Consider the following 18513-nt stretch of genomic DNA (forward strand, 5'->3'; position numbering starts at 1 on the left):
ATAGCACTATCCTCGTAGTCTGCACCTGCCATTGCTAGAGCTTCAAGTGATGCACCCATCCCCCCCCCCTTCTTGAGCACTGTCTGAGATGGATACGACATGATATTCCATGGGTCTTTATAGCCAAAGATCACGTGTACGGGTGTAGGTCAAAATTATCCCAGTCCAATTTGTACAGAAGCCGATCGACGGTGCAGAGGTGAAGAAGTCTCAGGATGTCCTCAGACCGGGAAGCTTCAACTCCATTGCAAGCTCGTGAAGCCTGTGATGAGCCACTAGGTGTATTCACGCACATGAACAGCAAAACATTCGGGGAGGAGTTGTCTGACGCGGGAAATGACGCTCCTACGTGCAATGCCTTCTGAGCTCGCCATGCACCACACGTGCATCGGAAGGAGGAAGACTAACGATTACAGTAAGACGCTACATCGCCTACGTATCTCATCATGGTGATGAGGTGCCAGTCAACCCGCAATGGCTTCGTGAAACCTGTGATCGGTCAGTCACTCGTCGTCGGAGTGCTCGGTAAAACTTGTGGAAGAGTTGGAACGACCGACGTGGGGAAGAGGACGACGGCAAGTTAAGTGACTCATGCAGAAGGCGAGCTCTCCTGCCGCTGTGTGGACGTCGTCGCTCGTGACATCACTGCTGCCGTACTTTTGCGTGCGAAATTTTTGTTGCCTTCGTTTTCCCACCCAAAAAAACAAATGATAGAGATGTAATGTTTTAGAGTTTATTTTGGAGGAAGAAAAAACCTTTATTTTTGAACTTTTCTCTCGAGAAATATTTTCATGTTTTCAAAGACCAATCTTTATTTGTCGTAATCCTTGAAACCTCACTCGATGATGAAACGAAATCGATCTAATTCATCTTATTTTTTGAATAGACACTCAGTATATGCTTACATTATAACTAACATATAAGTCTCTATATTTGATTGTTTTGATTCCTAAATTAATAATGATACCTATTTAGAATTATTTGAAATGATTTCTATTGAATTTTGAGCCCATTTGACTTATAATGTTTGACTTTGCATATTTTACTTATTTTTATGCAATTGACTGATAACGGTTGGCTTTTTTATGTTTAATTGCATCCAATTTGTTATTTTTCCTGTTTAATTGCCTAAAGTCACAAGCTTCTAAACCTGTCAGTGATCAAGCTTTCAATGTTATTAGTCATTTCAGAAAGTATTATTTCAGCTTGAATCTCAAAGGAAAAAATCTTGCATTTTGATACCTTTTTCCATGTTGAAGAATTCTATAGGAGCAACAATTTGCCACAACACTGGCAACTCAGTAACTTAATGGTGTTTTTCTTACCATTGACACACAGCTAGCAATAACCAAATTTCATTGATTGATGCATCCAATCAAATTTTCTAAATCAAAGATGAAAGAAAATAAAAGATGATCAACATTTAAAATTCACATACTACAGAGGCTACCCAACAGAAGAATCAGCATCTCTCTTGCTGGTCCACATCCCAATCCTAGAAAGAGACTAGGTTCATGTGCAGCACAAGGTAATCTGTAAAGAGAAGAGATAGAGAATGAGTATTTTCCCATTCATGGCATCTGTTTAGATTTTGCTACAAATAATTGGAGAGACCTCCATATTTGATCAGCTGGACCTCAGTACAAACATATATTTATGAGCATTTTCACTGAACAATACAGCTCATTTTGCACCATACACAACTCCTTACGGATTAGAGGGATTCGACATATTGAGTCCAGACATTTTAAAGTATAAAATTGTACAACACACACTCAATATAGATTTTAGTGGTTCTAAAATGCACCGGCAGAAGAGTACCATTGACGCCATGGAGTTTCTTGAAGCGCCAAGCAACAGTCATGGAGATGGAGGCCATTCAAAGCCAACAGAGGCATCACTAAAACCACATCCATAGAACCTGACTTCCAACCCCTCTAGTCCTTGCTCATCATTCCAAATACCATCATCATCACTTTCTCCATCATAGATATTGATCCCATCGTCCATGAAATCCCAGGAGTATATAGAAGAATCAGAGTAGTCAGAGCAATCTTCCCAGAAGCTCCGCTCGTAGGAGTCTGTGACATGTGGTCCCAATACCTTCAATCTGGGATGGCACTCCTTTATGTACTTCTCATCAAGCTTGACATCCCAACACCCTCTTAGATCCAAGAACTCAAGATCCCTGCACCGCGAGAGAATATCAAGGACCCCTGTTGTAGTCAACACCAGGTAGGCCATCTCCAACCGACGCAGCTTGGGCATTGTATTGGCAATGGCATAGGCCTCTTCGTCTTGGCAGACCTTGTCTTTCACTTCTATTGGATGCATCCTACGCCGCAGCCCAACAAGGAATTTGCAATTCCTACCAAAAGCTTCTAGCGCATGGGCACCTATCTTTCCACAGTAGCTCACATCCAGGAAAGTGATATTCAACAACCTTGGGGCAACTCGTTCTACTATTGAGTCACTTATTTCACTCCTTGGCAACTCCAATCTCTGAAGAGAATCAGCACTGGCAAAACAAAAAAAGGAAAAAAAAGCCATGAATGCAAGAAAAAAGGTGAACCATAAGAAACAAAAACAGCAAATCCTAAATAAAGCCCTTTTCTTTTCTCATTTTTACTATTTTCCATGTTTGTCTCTCTTAATACCAGAGTTTGGAATTAAAAAAATGAAAAATAAGGAAACAAAAGAATTTACAGACCAAAGAGATGAGACACAAATTTCCAATTTAGTATCATCACATTTATTAGTTTCCATTGATGAACCCCAGTGACTACCTGATCATTGTTTCCTATTGTAATCAAATGCTATAATGGCCTGCTGTGTGAGGCGTGGGCTATTAAGAGGGGATAGTGAAGGCTTTGGATCTGGAGTTCCTAGCCTGATTGTGGAAACGGATTCAAAAGCTAGTATCGATATTTTGACGAGGCATGCGACACCGCCTTGGAGTATTGCTGTGGTGTAACAGAACATTCACCCTCTAACAAGGCATTTTTTTGGAGTGTTCTTTCGTCCATATATGGCGTGAGGGCAATCATCCGGCAAACTGGCTCGGCAACTTTGTTAGAAACTCTTCTTTTGGTTGTAGTTGGCAGCAGGTAAAGAGGGTTTACGTCCCGATCTAGATTTTTTGGTTTGCAGTGATGCAAACGGAGATGGTTGTATTGAACAATACTAAGTTTTGATTTATAAATCTTTCCTTTCTTGGAAAAAAAAATGCTATAATGATTTTTTTTTGCATTAAAAGCCTCAAGGTAAACAACAAATTTAGCAAGCAACTATAATCTAATAAACAATTTTAAAACAAAAGGATTTCTACATAATAGGCATATATTAGTGATTTAAAAAGTGCTAGACGCCAAGATCCCAAAATGCCCTGAGGCGCTAGGCACTCGCCTAAGCGAAGCGAAACGTTCTGAAATATTAAAATATAAAAAATATATAATATAATTAAAAATATAATTATTTAAATAAAAATATGATATTAAATTAAAAATATACTGTTAACAGTATATTACTTACTATTAACAATAGTTAGAGGGAGGAGAAAATTTGTTAACAGTAATAGAGGGGGATAAAAGGGTCATTGACGGTGGAAACCGACAGAAAGTGATCACAGGTAGCGGTGAGAAGTTAACAGCAACGACGACGGAGAATTAGTTTAAGACAGCTACAACGGTACTGTAAACGACAACAGCGACAGCAGCGGAAGCTGCAAACAACAACAATGGTAGCGGCGGAAGCTGTGGACAACAATAACGACAACAACAGAAGCTACGGATAGTAGCAGTGACAATGGCGGAAGCTCCAAAGGGCGTTTGTCGATGGCGGAGAAACCTGCGGTCCTCTCCCTCTATAGTGGAAGGAACTACACATGGAGCGACAGCAGAAAAGGAAGGCTCGGTCCACTGCATTTGGCAATGGCAAAAAGCATCGACGGCGAAGGCAGAAGCAGCTAGGGTTGGCTCGGGGTTGCGCAGGCATGAAAGGTAACTTTTGAGGGTAAGAAACTGCGTTAAAAGTCTGGTTCGATTCGCTTATTTGAACCAGGCCCTCGCCCAGGCGACACCTCATTGAAGCGTGCCACCTGGTCCACACACGAGACACTCGGGCCTCGCCTCGCCTCACGCAAGCTTGAAAGATTCGTTATGGATGTATATGCCAGGAATAGCTGTAAAATATTAACCATACTTCCAAAAGTTTCAGGATCGGTACATGAATCTTTTTGATTGTTGAGGTGACATTACTATTTATCATTTTCACGACAAGTAACCTACTTAGTACACATGATGTGATGCCCAATAAATACAAATGTATGGATCTTTCCAAGAATTTCAGATTACAATTCACACTTCCGATATCAATATTCAGAATGTCTAAAAATATTTAGTTATCGACATAAAGAAATATCAAGGGATATTCTACAAATAAACTTTCTGTTAAGATCCTCGAAACCTCAACCCGCAGCTATGTTCTACCAATTCTATGAGTCCTTGACCAAATTATGAAGTTATGTGGCCACAAATAGAAAGAAAATGCCAAGTATGTGAGATGTCGATCTTAAACTATAACAAAATAGGCAATCTCATGAGCCAATTCAAAGAGTTTTGAGGAAGAGATAATTGAAGAAATGCAACCCACACACTACTTACTGGTCAGCAATGAAGGTAAACATGGATTCAGTATGAAGCCCAGAGATGCTAAGCCGGCGAAAGGAACCACAGCTTCGAGTTACAAGCATCTGAAGCATTTGATCTAGCTGTTCGGGTTTGCACCGCAGGCTCCATTCCTCTATGTCAATCTCTTGCCAGCAGTAAGGCCCCAAAACCACCCTGCACCAAGATTTGCATACCCTGGGCACCACAGTCAAAATCTCTTGCAATGAGAGGTTGCTGAAGATTAGCCCTAGAGCATCAGGAATCAGCTCCTCCCAGGCTCTGAAGTCACTGCAATCTGCCATCCTGTGAGCAAAGAAAGAGAATCAACCTAAATCTCTGCTCAAACACGCAGATTAAAATAATGTGTACTAACAATACAAAGAAATTCCACCCACAAGTATGAACTCAAAATGTTGCAGAGCAAATCAAGAACTAGAAAACCAAGGGAAAAAAATGTTCTTGGAATCAATTGGATGTGATATATAAGCTCATGAGAAGAAATTAAATATTAAAAAATAAAAGAATTTGGAGAACGAAAACCATATAGGAAAAGTGATTCAAAAGGTGAGATCCAAATTATGGATCAAGATGGAAATGCTATATAGCAAAAGAAAGTGTCCCATCATTGTCCAATGGTTCGCCTGGAAAGCTTTGAACCAGCAACCACTAACTCGAAATCAAGATGAAAAATATGGTTAATGGGAAGAGTCGAAGGAGAAAACAGATGCAATTCTCTACCTCCAAAACTGGCCCCTGTTCACCCGTAAAAGAGAAAGCAAAAACCCCTCTTTTAACGAAAAAAAAGGACTAATATAAGGACCTAGTTGAAGAATCCACTATGAAAATGAAGCAGGCCGAGAGATCAAGAACCCTAAATTCCAAGAACAAGGACGAATAACTTCTGCTAACTAAAAGCCATCATCTTGAGTCAAAAACGCCGCTCCAGACGACGAAATCAAGATAATAAAAGGCGAGAGATCCAAATATATGAGAATATGAATCAAAGAATTGCGTCATTGATCTCAAATCAATTCACGCGCACCGACCAACAAATCACATAAAAGAGAAAAATAGGGCGAGGACGGGGAACCACTACCCAGACGCGGCTGTTACTTCCAGCGCAAGAGAAGCCGCTCCCGAATCCCAATCACCAAAAGAAGACAACAGCCTCAGTGAAGAACAGTGCGAGATATACTGCAAATAATGGCATTCACAGTACGACGGGACAACATGGGTGACAAAGCCTCGTGCTTTAGGTCGTCTCTAGGAGAAAATAATGGCATTCGGAACCAGCAGACACGGGAACGGCGGATTGGAGATGGACGAAGCACCAACGAAGAGCAAAAAGAAACTATTTTGACGGGTCTTCGAGACAGGAGAGGCGACAGACGGGGAGGGAATTCTCACCAAAGCCCGAAGAGACGCGGAAAACTACAGCAATCTGCAAAAGACGCACGCAAGAAACCCTTTTATCTCGACGTTGTGCAATCAATTATTTGCTTTGTTCTCCGCACCAGAAGCGTGCAAAGAAATTGATGGGGAAGAACTGAACCGGGAATGAACCAACATGGACCGGACGGTTCGATTGCAGTATGGGCGGTCTGATTTCGACCCAATCAAACCCAGCTCGATTAAACAGGAAATCTAGTCCAACGAGGAGGCGCTCAATCATGTCGTACATTCCAAATGACTCGGTCTGACCTAATTGGACCGGATCCAAACTCGTCTTAACCCATCAATGCCGGTCGTTTCGATTTTGACTGATCACCACTCGAAAACCCTCACCGTGGCCATTGAATGAATGCTCCCAAGATGGGCTTTCGATCCTCGAAGCGGCCTCTGACGACGCCTTGGAGCGCGACTTCGGGGCTCGATTTCGGCGTCATCGGGGAAGCGCTCGTCGCCTCACAAACTCAACCACCGATCGGGTATGATTATGCTCTACTGCTCTTTCGATCGATCGCTAAATGTTCTTTTTTCGGCGTTGATTGATGAGACAACCCTGCGTATCTCGTACGAGGATCATGCCTTGGTCGTTAGAGTCGATGTTTTGTTTGATGTGGTGTCTTCCCATTTTCCATCTTCAGAATCTGCTTGTCTTGGTTGAAGTGAAAAGAGTTCAATTAACACCTGTTAGATATGAATTAAGTTCCAAAACAAAGATCAACATTTGTAGTTCTTGTTTGTGCAATCCCCAAAGGAGTAGAATTCACTTCGAAATCCACTGTTTGGAATGGTAAGGCGACTATATTTCAATTAAATTGGATGGAATTGAAGTGGTTTGTTATAAATAATAGCAAATAACATGATTTGTGGATTTGGATAAAATCCATTTATCTAAGTACTCCCTTTGCGTCGTTTTTATATGGCATCTTTCTTTTCTTCATTGCACATCCAACCCAAAAGTATGAATGGGTAAGTTCAGGTCAAATTAAATATTCTTAAAAAAATTGGTTTCATTTTCATTAGATTGTTTGTGCAGTTTGCACTGTATATGGAAATTTTTCCCTTTTCTCTCTTCTTCTGGTCTGTCCTGGAGTTAAGAGATGATATGGGGTTGCTCAATGATGGCTTGAGGTTAAACTAGAAGGAATGGAGTAGCACTTTCTGTTTTACTGACCTTTTGGGTTTTCTTGGGCAATCTTTTTTTTTTCCTTATCTAAATTTGCCGTGTTGGAATTCACCATTAGTTTCAGATGGTTGACTTGCTGTGTCAGCCACTTGTGGATATCTTCAACTTTTTCATTTTTCAGCTTCTAGCCAATTCTCTGTTGATAGAAAATGCTTTTCTCCTTTTGATGATGATGATGAGATGCTTCTGTGAGAATGTTTCTAATATATGTTGCTCTCAACGTGCTCTAAGATATCACATCCGATATTTCTATGGAATTCTTAAGGAACTTGTTTAATTGTTGCCAAGGCATCCAGGTGGTGCACAGGCCAAAATACACAGTAATTACCTAAGTGTTCAAGTGGACTGCTTACCGTATTTTGGTAAGAAAATCTGGAAAAGAAAAACCCAAAATCACTAATGACATATGAAATGATATTTTTGAACCAAACATATGATCCACAGAAAATATGAGCAAAAAGGGAGCTCAAGTTGATTGATAATAAAATATGATGTCTTAAGATATTACTCCATTACTTTGCCACCTGTGGAAGACAGCCAACGGCATTCAAGCGGGGACTTCTGTGTTTTAATATGGAAGGACTGCTATGGTGGACTAGTCCAATAGAGAGTTAATAAGAAAGAACAAATTTCCACCTGCGGAAGAAAGCTAAATGTATAACACAATTGAAGCAGGAACTTCTTGAGTTTCAATAGGGAAAAAAACTACTTAGAACAATGGAGATATTTACTGACTAGAATAATTAAGCAATAACAAATGAAAAGAATCCAGAAACGATTTCTGAAAACAAAGACTCAAGATGCAACAAAAATAACACAAGATAAAGGGAGAAAAAGTAAGTACAACAGCATCTGGTTACAGTCATTTTATAGTAGAACACTATAGTGGTATGACATGTCAAAGTAGAGGGAAAAGAGCTACTAGTACTAGCAGTGTCAACAGCAGTAGCAAATTGAAAAGAAAATGCATGAACTTTACAGATAGAAAATGCAACAAAAGCATTAGCATAAACAAAATCGAAAAATAAAATGAGTGGGAGAAGTATCAAGAGGTATATATCAACAAGCAGTGGTAAATATAGGATAGCAGTGAGAAATTAAAGGAAAAAAGAAAGAAAGAAGACAAGTAAAAATGTATGGGTATGGATCAAAATATATATGCTAAACAATGTGTAATTAGAGAATTTCAGTGCCAAGATATAGTTTTGGTTTTAGTGTTACAATTTGGTCAGCTTTTGGTGTATTCTTGCAAAAGGTAGCTAGTTAGGAAATTGCAGCAAAATAAAAACCAGTCAGCATTGTTGCAGTTACTATCCACCGTGATGATGTATGGTGGCATTACACTGATCAGGTGTTACCATCTATGTATAGGTGTCAATGATGCAGAAGCAAGTTCCCTATCTCTTCCCTATCTAAAGTCATGATTACTTGATAACTAATCTACAGACTGAACATTTTGAGTGCGTTCTTGTAGTGTATTATGATATCAACCTTGTTTTACCCTTTGTGATCCGATCTTAACTAATTTGTGATTCCATATTCAATGGATTGTTATGAATGTAGAAATAACCGACAGTTGCAGCTTTTTTGGTTTTTGAGATGTTATTGCACTGATACTTGCTCGATGGTCAATGTACATACGTTAAGTACAAACAAAATTATCAAGATTTGTCCATGAGCTGTTTCTTTACATATTTTTAGGAAAGATAAAAGACTAGACAATTTTTTTTTGGGCATTTGGAATCATGTCGAAAAATTGAAAGTGACTTCTGTTTCTGTCATTCTTGATATAGTGTTATTTTTTTAAAAATAAAAGTAAGTGACGAAGATGATATTCAGAGTTCAGGATTCTGCGATAAACTATCAAAGTTATGGCATCTTCGACATGATTACAGCTATGCAAGGTCAAACTTGATGAAAGAAAAGCCACCCTGTTGCAAGGTCTCCTTTAACATGATTACAGCAGGTATTTATAAAGCCTTAATAACTGAGAATCAGTTCAGATTAGTATGTCTCCTTTTATTTGAACGGCACTGTTATCTTTTCTTCCTCATGCATTGCGTAGCTCGAAAGCAGTAGTGGTCAACCTATGAATCAAGATATTTACAGCTTGTCATAATATGCATGCAAAATAAGTTGGCATAGTATCTGATTGGTTGTGCTCACTCCTCAAAGTACAGAAATCATAGGAACTTGTTAATGGAAGATACTGTAAGGTATCTTTCGTTAGGTAATATTTTAGCTCCTCCTATGTTGATACTAGATGCGTCAACCCACATTTTGGTGATGGCAACTTATGCTTGTGCCAAGGACCACCATCTGTGGACCATCTCTTTGACACATCACTGTTGACACTTTCAGAATTCTGAAGCATCCCATAAGGGTCAGATAAAACTATATATTTTCAAACAAGAGAATAGTCTCTTTTTTGGTTTTTACTAGGCTATCAGTTTAATTTTATTGGTCCCTCTATTATTTAAACCAGTTCAAAAAACATTTCAGTTGTGATGACTCATGGTGGTTTCTAGGGTACCCTTGTTTGGACCAATGGCAAACAAAATAGGGTCACTGAGAGCCGGCAGTGATTCCTTTAGCGTCTTAAATCCATTTCCACAAAAGATGTTGGTCATCTCGGAAGTATCATGACCTCTAACCTATATCTAGGTTTCTATAAAGAATGTGAACATTCATATGCAAATCCCAAAGACTTAGGAATAGAATGCCAAGAATTGTTATGCATCTTTTTTTTGGTTCACAAAAAAGATCATGTTTTGCTGAGAACAGAAAAAAAAGATAATTTTCAAAAACTTTATATTTTTTTAAGCAACGACACTTGAAGGATTTAGCAGATAGTTGAGCTAATTGAAACATCTATATAATGATCCTGATCTGGGTTTGTTTCAGTACTTGGAAAAGAGTTTCATCTCTGACTAATGCATTTACATAGGTTGTGCTTAATCCTTCAATTCCTGGGTATTTTTGATATTTCAACATAGGTCATGATGCTTACATGCCATGGGACAAAATCTACCCCATCCTTTTGCTCCTTGTCTTCGTTCTTCTCTCCTCTCAGTGGAATCACACCAGACAACTATATGATAGGTTGCAGGATTAGAACCCAAGCCATGTGATGGGTGTTTCTGCCTATTTGAGGAATGCATGCCATGGGAGGTTAACTTGGAATTATACGCCTTGCATCATTTAATGCCTTGCTATCTTTTTCCTCCTTCCTACGTATATTTGTATTATTACAGCAGGTCATGACGACAGTGGATTGTCTTCTGAGGAGAGGTGAAACCAGACAATTCCTTGGCCCACACCTCTCTCTCTCTCTCTCTCTCTCCTGCCCCCACATCTGCCATCCGTTTGACTAATCTCTATCTTCACTCTGCCGAAAGTAAGGAAAGAGGCTATTGAGAGTGAGACTTGATCTCTCTCATAATTCTTGCACCTTTTTCTTAGGGATAACCTTTGCATGTGTCCTAGCTTACGCCTCATGTCAGCCACTTAGAAGACTGTTAAACCTAAATGCGTAAATGATAGTGATTGTTGTCGTTTTATTTAATTCACAGAGCTTTCACATGCCATCTCAGTGGGTTCAGTTGTGCGAGAGAGGGAGAGAGAGACCCCTAAATCGTCCGTTTTGTCTCTCTCACCCTTTGTAGGTGTTCTTCACTTGTGTCCTCTCTCTCTCTCTCTCTCTCTCTCTCACTCTCACTCTCACTCTCAGAACCAAAGACCATCACCATCTCTCTCATTTACTTTACCTACCACCTTCCTTGAGTAAGGCTGTCTTAAGCACTCTAAAGTCTTCAGAACTCCCTCTCTTTTTTCTACCTCGATCTGAACTCATGGCAAGATGACATGGTCCCGTTACAATGAGCTCACTGAGCCATGCTGTTCTCCTCGCCACCAGCCTCCTCTTATCTCTCCTCATTCTCATCCCCGTCTCCTGCCTGGATAAGTCGCCTCTTCCCTCTCCTGAGGTATCGTTCACTCCCATACATTTTCTGGTTTTCTCTGCCTTAAAACCTCAAGTAGTGGATGTCTGTGAGTACAGGGAATGCTGCTGGAGCAGAAGATCCGGTTAGGCTCCACGCCGCCGAGCTGCCACAACCGGTGCAACGAATGCAATCCATGCACGGCGGTGCAGCTCCCCACCCTTCCATTCCAACCCAACCCTGTCAGCCCCAGTCGGGTCAGGGAGGCTCATCAAATGGATGACCCCTCTTCTTACAGCAACCAGTACTCCAACTACAAGCCCCTGGGGTGGAAGTGCAGCTGCGGCGACCACCTCTATAGTCCCTAGCTGCAGACGAGCTCTTCTCCACGGATTGGTCCGCGTGAGAAGAATCGTTGCTGCAGGTTCTTCACACTCGTTCTCTTTTGCTTTCCATGTTGTTTTTACTGTTTGAAAGAGTGTAGGTTGCCATTCTTTTTTTAGGCTTACCATGGCTTGCTAGGAGAGAGAACAGCTCTCGTTCTCCCTCAGTTTGTACTGTCTTCGTCCTTTTCTTTCTTTTCCGCAGATGGAGTTGCCATCTCGGATTCTGCGTGATAGATTGACTGATCGTGTCCTAGCGAGAAGTCTCTCTCACGAACTGAGCGTATGTTTGCGATCGCTGCCTGTGTCGGGCTGTTGTATTGGATTTGATAGATCGAGTCCCCACCTGGAATATGATATATAGCCTGACTGACATCCTATCTTGGAATGGCTCAGTGGGCAGAAAGATTGTCATAGATTTTGTCATGATGTTGTCACAACGTGGGTCAGTGTACCAATAAAGCTGACGGGCGATGTGGGACGATAAAGACCAATCAGTTCAGTTATCATATCAGCTACAAATAACCATTTGGATTTGATATATATTAGTTAACAGCCTAGTTATCACTATGTTAATGTTTGTTCTAATCTTTTGTTTGATGCATCCTAATTTAGGCATCGGAGGTAATCTTATTGGATATGTTGTGGGCGCCTTCTGAGTCTCGTAGGTTCACTGGTTTATACTCTCATCAGGTGGATTTCCTTCAGCTCAATAAGCTCACTTAAAGATGTGCTCGACATCAGAAATAGATCCACATGGGACATATTACATAGATCTGTCATCATCATTGGGAGAGAGAGTGACACATGGCCTTCTGCACTAGCTGGAATTAGGTTTCAGGAAAAAAAAATATTAAGAATTCATGCGCTTGTAGTTTGGTCAATAGAGGAAGGTTTTAGCTTTAGACTTATTCAGCTCCTTGCTACTGAGATTTTGGAGAGTCTCAAATATGCTGCATGTTCCAGCTTCTGCTCACTTCTTTAGCTGTCACAGCTTGGTCCAAGGAGAAGATTGGCCCATTAACCTTCTAATTCCTAATATGATGCAATAACTAATCTATTAACTTGATAGGCATCGACTTACGGGACTGAAAATACTTTAAACTTAATTTAATCATGACTTCATCTCAGACCTATAAACTAATTTCTGTGTGGGATTATATATGATGGGGTGTCATTATGTAATTCATCGACTATCAGAACCTGCCCTTAGGACAATTTTCTCTCCTATGTATTGCATTAAATTGCATACAGTCTGCTTTTACATGGATATGAATATGAGATCTATCAATTGTGTGATGATGGGCTAAACACCCTACTTTTTTAGAGGAAAAGAATCCAAGTCCAAACATCTTGTTCCATCTAACCCTTAAAATGTTAAATAATTCAATCTTCAACTCTTACATATATGTATATGTATGCCTCTGTGTTTTTATTATGTCAACTTGTTTATGTGGAGTCCCATCACCATAGATCGGAAAACACTATTGCTTTATAGGCCTTCGAAATTAAAGTTTTTATGCATTATGATTTAGGCTTTAATGTTGACTTGTGTTTTTGTTGGTTTGTGGAATAAACACTACAAAATACACCTAGTTATGACCATTTATTTAGCCTCAACAATTTTTATGATGTACAACAAATCACTAAAATTTGGGTCATCTTATAGAGGAATGCAAATTAAATGATCAAATTTAGAGTCTTATCACGAACTTAGTGGAGTTTGCTTAAGTCATATAGTACCCAAGCAACACTTCAAATTGCATGGACGATTTAAAAACTCCCTTAGTGTAGAAAGGACACTTGTAAATTTTTAGTTATAGCGCATAAGGGTTCTCTCACAATTAGAGAGCCTAAGGTTGCATACAGAGACGATCATGTTTTCGACAATGATTTGACTACTATATTTAAGTGAAGGTTAAAGGAATATGCCTACTAGAAATCTCTTAAAAGTAATATTACTATCATGGGACTCCATAATGCAAATAGACAACAGCAAAAATCGCATCAGGATGCCCAAATCTTTCTATAATCATAAAGAGCTAAAATACATGTGATGGAGCTGGTAATTTCAAGCTTACTTTCCGTCGTAGTACAATAATTTGCATTTTGCATATCTAGAGATTTTTTCTCTGATGACTGACAGTTTGGATCAAAACTATATTACCCTTCAGAGAATAGATCTTTTAAACATTAGTTTTTCATGAATTTTCAAGCAGTAGATTCAGTTTTGGGAAGATAATGTCGAAATGAAATTTTGAGATTTAATTCAAAGATGCACTGGACAGATGTCTTACAAAAAATGAGAATTAGGGAAAAAATAAACAAAAAAGAAGTTTGGCGTCAATTACTGCTCATCATGGGGCTGCTGAAGTAGTTTCATCACTGACTTGGGAGATCTTAATGCAAATTTTCAACTCAGCCTTTTAAGCTTTGTCACAACTTTATTAAATCCATGTTCCCATCGTTCCTTGTGATCAATCAGAAGGACCGATGAGCAGAAGTTATGCTGGAAGGATGTGAATTGCCACCTTCAAGCATCCTGGTTATCGGTGTTTGCTCCAGCTGTGGAGGGTTGCTGAGGAGCTTGTAAGTCTGCGAGCATTCATGACACAAGGAAAAAGGTTAGCAATTTGATTCCATGCTGAAAAGAAATTGCAGTTTCATCAAGTTATGATTTTTATAGAATAACAAACACATTAAGTTAGAAAAGAATTTCAAATGCTCTTAGAAGCTGTCCATGAGATCTCTTGCAAGCTAGTAAATCTTTAGATCAGTGTCATTTACAAATGAGGGCAGAGGATGTGGATGATGTTTACCTACTGCTGTGCTCAGGGGTTGCCTTGCATGTGGTGGGGGTTGGAGCTGAAACGGGTGTTGTTGCGAGGAGGAGGGAATGAAGGACCCCTGCATGTGGGGTGCAGGATGCTGCTGCATGTATGGTGGCCGTGGGCCTTGTGCTAGAGAAGGAAACCCTGCCCTGGGACTTTGCATAGAGTACCCCATGTGAGGGTAATGGTGGTAGGGTGGAGGTCCAACAGCTGATGGTGACGTTGGTCCATATAGCTGTTGGTAGTAGTAGGATGCCACTTGGGGATTGTACATAGCAGCCTGTTTGCAGAATTCAGAAAAGCACAAATGCCATGGCATTAAACATTTGATGAGATACACGGATGATGCACAAGTAAAACTAAATTATCGCTGATAAGAACAGTGCTCCATCGAATAGATTGTTTGTTTTATGAGAGAGATTTCTTTTGTTTGGTAAAGATGAAAGGTTAAAGAGGTTGTGAACTACGACTTTTATCATGCTCAGTGCATTTGTTCCAACATGGAAGGGAATAATTTGGTGCTCTGTTTCTGCAATAGATGCAGTGCCAATGAATAGTTTCCAAACCCTTGGAAGCTTTATAGGGTCCTGAAGGACATTGCTAAATTAAATCTGGATCAAAGGCAGGTATCCAAATGCAGGGGAACTCGAACCCTATAAAACCAAACAAAGAGAGAAGGAAGCACTGACTTGTTGATATCCATATTCAGATGGGTAGGTCAGATACCTGCAATGACAGAACAAATCCATTAGATGCAAGTACCCTACGCAAGACTGTTATGGAGCGCATTGATAGATCAGACACAGTGAGCCCACACCATCGGGAGGAAAAGGAAAAATTGAATGAGAGCATCAGACCAATCTCTATGGACTCGAAGTGGTTTTGGGAGGACGAGCAGGAGAAGTTGAACTCGCTTCACAGAGGGGATTAGGGTTGGAGAGCATGGGAACAAGGTTTTTAGGGGGGGAGAGGGAGAGGAGGAGGGGGGTGGGGGTGCAGCAATGTGTCGTGGCAGGCATTAATTGGAGCGGCTAACAGGCGGCAGCCCACCTTGGCCCTCCACGATGGAGTGTGGGGCTCACGGAAAGGGAGGGAGCAGCAGGTGGGGGACACTCACCCGAGAGGAGCAGGGTAGATGACTGGGGGGCCCACTTGGGCTGGCAGTCTGCCATATGGTGGTGGTGGGCCCTGGTACATGCTCCCATCTTGGCTCCTCCCTGCACACAACAGTGACACGAGAGGATCAAAGAGCAGCCACATCTCGTTGATCCCCATGCAATAATTATGTTGATGATGGTGATGTATTATTCGTGGCCTAACAAGTCGAAAATGCCACATGAAGAAGCAATGGTCTCTCTCTTTCCTAAAGACCGATTAAGGAGTTAAAACCAAGATAAAGGTGAATCCCCTGTGTGTAATGAGAGGGACACGAGGAGATGGAGCCAACACAGGCTTGGCTGGAGCTTATAATATTATTTGGCCAAGCGAAGGCATCACTAGTCTATGCCTGCAATGAATCAGCCAACTTGCCCCTGCGCTAAGTCCTGCACCTTTGAGCTGGCATTTCAGTACTTCTCTTGTATGGGTGTTTTGGCACTCGCTATTGCTCTATGCCTGCTGGCCAATGCCCTTTCCTGAGATGATTCAGTCGAGGAAGATGACACCCACCCCTTGATCACGCAAAAGGAAAGAGATGGAGATGAACACAGAGCGAGGGCGAGGGCGGGGGGTGTGTGTCAAGTCATCCTATACTAAGAAAGCGTGGTAGGAGAAATAGTATTTCCATTTTGTGTTGTCTACGTTTTCCTAGCATGGGGAATGCACAGAAATATTATACCTAGGCGTGGAGAGGGCGGCCTTGGCCTGCCCAAGGCCGCAATGTTGCAGTTGGCTCGCCTGCCGCCGATCACCGGGTTGGGGTCCGCCACTGACCGCCTCGCCGACTCTGGCTCCCGGAACGTCACCTGCCAAGTCCTCCCATGTTTAGCCCCCTCTCGCATGTTATGGAACACGAGCAAAACCAAGCTGAGAGAGAGACTTCGTCTTCGTGGTTTATGATGATAGAAAGGAAAAGTAATGCAGAAAAGGCTGTGTAATGTGAACAATCGAAGGAAGGCCAAGTTAACCGAAGAAGAGAGAGAGATCAGTGATAAGGTAGTTGATGGATCATGACGAAACATGGTATAAAGAAAAACGAGATGTAGATAAGATTACGACAGGAAAAGATCAATATTATACTACTGTTGATGGATCGTCGATAACACAAGAGAGAGAGAAGAGAGGGTGGCTCACGAAGCCGTAGCCTTTGGATCGGCCGGTGAACTTGTCGGTGATGATGACGGCCTCGAGGATTTCGCCGAACTGTTCGAAGTAGCGGCGGAGCTCCTCGGTGGGGGTCTCCCAAGCCAGACCTCCCACGAAGACCTTGGTCAAGGTTGTGTCGCCGAACCTTGATCTGTACTGCGGGCTGGAGGTCGAAGAAGAAGCGGAAGCCATACAGCACACCCTCCCTCCCTGTTCTTCTCCTCTACGCGCAAGGAAGAGTCGGTAGCCCTAATTCACGGAAGAGGAAGAGATCTCCCATGTGTAAGAGGAGGACATAGGAATGGTTGACTATGTTGCCATCTACCTAGCTTGCTCACAAGAACACAGTCTTCCTTCCCTCTCGGTGTACTCCTCTCTTCCTCTTATTTGCCGGATCCCTTCTTCACCTCCTTCCATCACCCGCAGCGGCATGCAGGGAGAGAACCAAGCGAGGATGGCGGTGGGAGGAATCTAACAAGGCTGAGATGGGGATCCGACAGGTGGGAAGGGCCTCCTTGCTGTATTGGAGGCTTGGATATGGGATGACAGCTGCATGACCTCTTCTCACATCTCCCACTTGGTGTCTTATTGTCCTCCCTGTCTCCTACTCAGCCCTTTCATTTTCTTATATACCTCTTATAACAACAATCTCCTCTCTCTCTCTCTCTCTCTCTCTCATTCTCTCATCTGAGTTAATGACCAAAACAACTGAAATATATTGAAAGCAAACAAAGCTGGGCTGGTGGAGTTAGGAAGGATGGGAGTTGTCCATGGCGCAACAACAAGTGCTGACTCACTGGGAGTGGCACCAGCTCTCGGTGTCAGCCATTTCATTGCTTGCTAGCTCGGCCACCTGCCTTCTTGACTTCTTTGGTGACGATCTACTGGGTGATTAGAAAGCTGGGTGTTGTGGCCAGTTCACGAGCACATCATATTGCGCAAGAGAAAGAAACATGGCCAACTCTGGCACACAAATATATATGGTGTGCCGTAAGATACTTGTGGACCTCAAGCAAGATGAGTTGTATATATGTGTGTGTGTGACCTTTATTTTCTTCCTTTTTACCTTTTTAAGTGATAAGATTTCGAATCGAGTATCCATTAATTCATATTAGTAAAATATATGATGATGAAGGTGTGGCTAGTAAAGATTGTTAATCTACCCATATCCATTTACATAAATCAAAACTCCAAATTCTATTTAACCCGGATTTGAGCTATAGAAATAATTTTATATGCAAATATCTCAAATTTCTCTTGTGATGGCTATGGTAAATTCCATTTCCAATCATCCCAAACTATTATCAGCAGAGACATTCTTAGTTTGAGGCTCTGACAAATGGGAGAGAAGTCCGACGAGGGTGGCAGTGCAAAAGCTCAACAAGAGGAGAATCCAAAGGACGACAATTATGCCAACTTTTTTTTCTCGAGAAAGAAACAAAATCTAAGTATGCATCACTCTCATACAAAAAGAATCCGAGAACAAAAAATGGAATTATTCGTAATAGCAATCCAATCGAAGCGAGCATTGTGGGTAGATTAATCAAAGCCATTCCTCATTGTTGGTATACCATAAAAATCAATGTTATTGTATAACTAATCATGACATACTAATATGATATCTAGATAATTATTGGCAGGTTTTTCGCCCATGTTTTTATTAGAAAATAGATGAGAAAAATATATTTTTTTCATTTAATCATAACATGATGTATTCATTATTCACTATTAATTTTATCTAAAATATCGATTTGG

At 41.1% G+C, this 18513-nt stretch overlaps 2 protein-coding genes and 1 long non-coding RNA gene across 8 annotated transcripts; 1 reads left to right on the forward strand and 2 right to left on the reverse strand.

Annotated features, from left to right (window-relative positions):
• Window positions 1-1549: 1549 nt before the first annotated feature.
• On the reverse strand, window positions 1550-6160 carry LOC135623067 (F-box protein FBW2-like). 4 transcript variants are annotated; one of them, XM_065125579.1, is made up of 3 exons: window positions 6075-6160; window positions 4662-4970; window positions 1550-2518 (listed from the first exon to the last, which is right to left on the reverse strand). In XM_065125579.1, the coding sequence occupies exons 2-3, from the start codon at window positions 4967-4969 to the stop codon at window positions 1861-1863; spliced, it is 966 nt and encodes a 321-aa protein (XP_064981651.1). In that variant the 5' UTR covers window position 4970; window positions 6075-6160; the 3' UTR covers window positions 1550-1860. The 4 variants fall into 4 exon arrangements, with proteins under 4 accessions (XP_064981651.1, XP_064981649.1, XP_064981652.1 ...); XM_065125577.1 differs by having other exon boundaries at window positions 5764-6127; XM_065125580.1 differs by having other exon boundaries at window positions 5761-6127.
• A 285-nt stretch (window positions 6161-6445) lies between these two features.
• Window positions 6446-14791, forward strand: LOC135623068 (uncharacterized). Its single transcript, XR_010491262.1, has 4 exons — window positions 6446-6595; window positions 9139-9265; window positions 14109-14247; window positions 14459-14791. It is a non-coding gene; the product is annotated as an uncharacterized LOC135623068 (long non-coding RNA).
• On the reverse strand, window positions 13868-17454 carry LOC135583587 (uncharacterized). Of its 3 annotated transcripts, none has more exons than XM_065125584.1 (7): window positions 17097-17454; window positions 16747-17007; window positions 16292-16418; window positions 15572-15671; window positions 15144-15180; window positions 14443-14734; window positions 13868-14218 (listed from the first exon to the last, which is right to left on the reverse strand). In XM_065125584.1, the coding sequence occupies exons 2-7, from the start codon at window positions 16948-16950 to the stop codon at window positions 14157-14159; spliced, it is 822 nt and encodes a 273-aa protein (XP_064981656.1). In that variant the 5' UTR covers window positions 16951-17007; window positions 17097-17454; the 3' UTR covers window positions 13868-14156. The 3 variants fall into 3 exon arrangements, with proteins under 3 accessions (XP_064981656.1, XP_064981655.1, XP_064981654.1); XM_065125583.1 differs by having other exon boundaries at window positions 17084-17454; XM_065125582.1 differs by lacking the exons at window positions 16747-17007; window positions 17097-17454 and having other exon boundaries at window positions 16292-16675.
• Between the last annotated feature and the right edge of the window lie 1059 nt (window positions 17455-18513).

The sequence above is a fragment of the Musa acuminata genome, chromosome BXJ2-9 (genome assembly GCF_036884655.1).
Source record: "Musa acuminata AAA Group cultivar baxijiao chromosome BXJ2-9, Cavendish_Baxijiao_AAA, whole genome shotgun sequence".
Taxonomy (NCBI): Eukaryota; Viridiplantae; Streptophyta; class Magnoliopsida; order Zingiberales; family Musaceae; genus Musa; species Musa acuminata.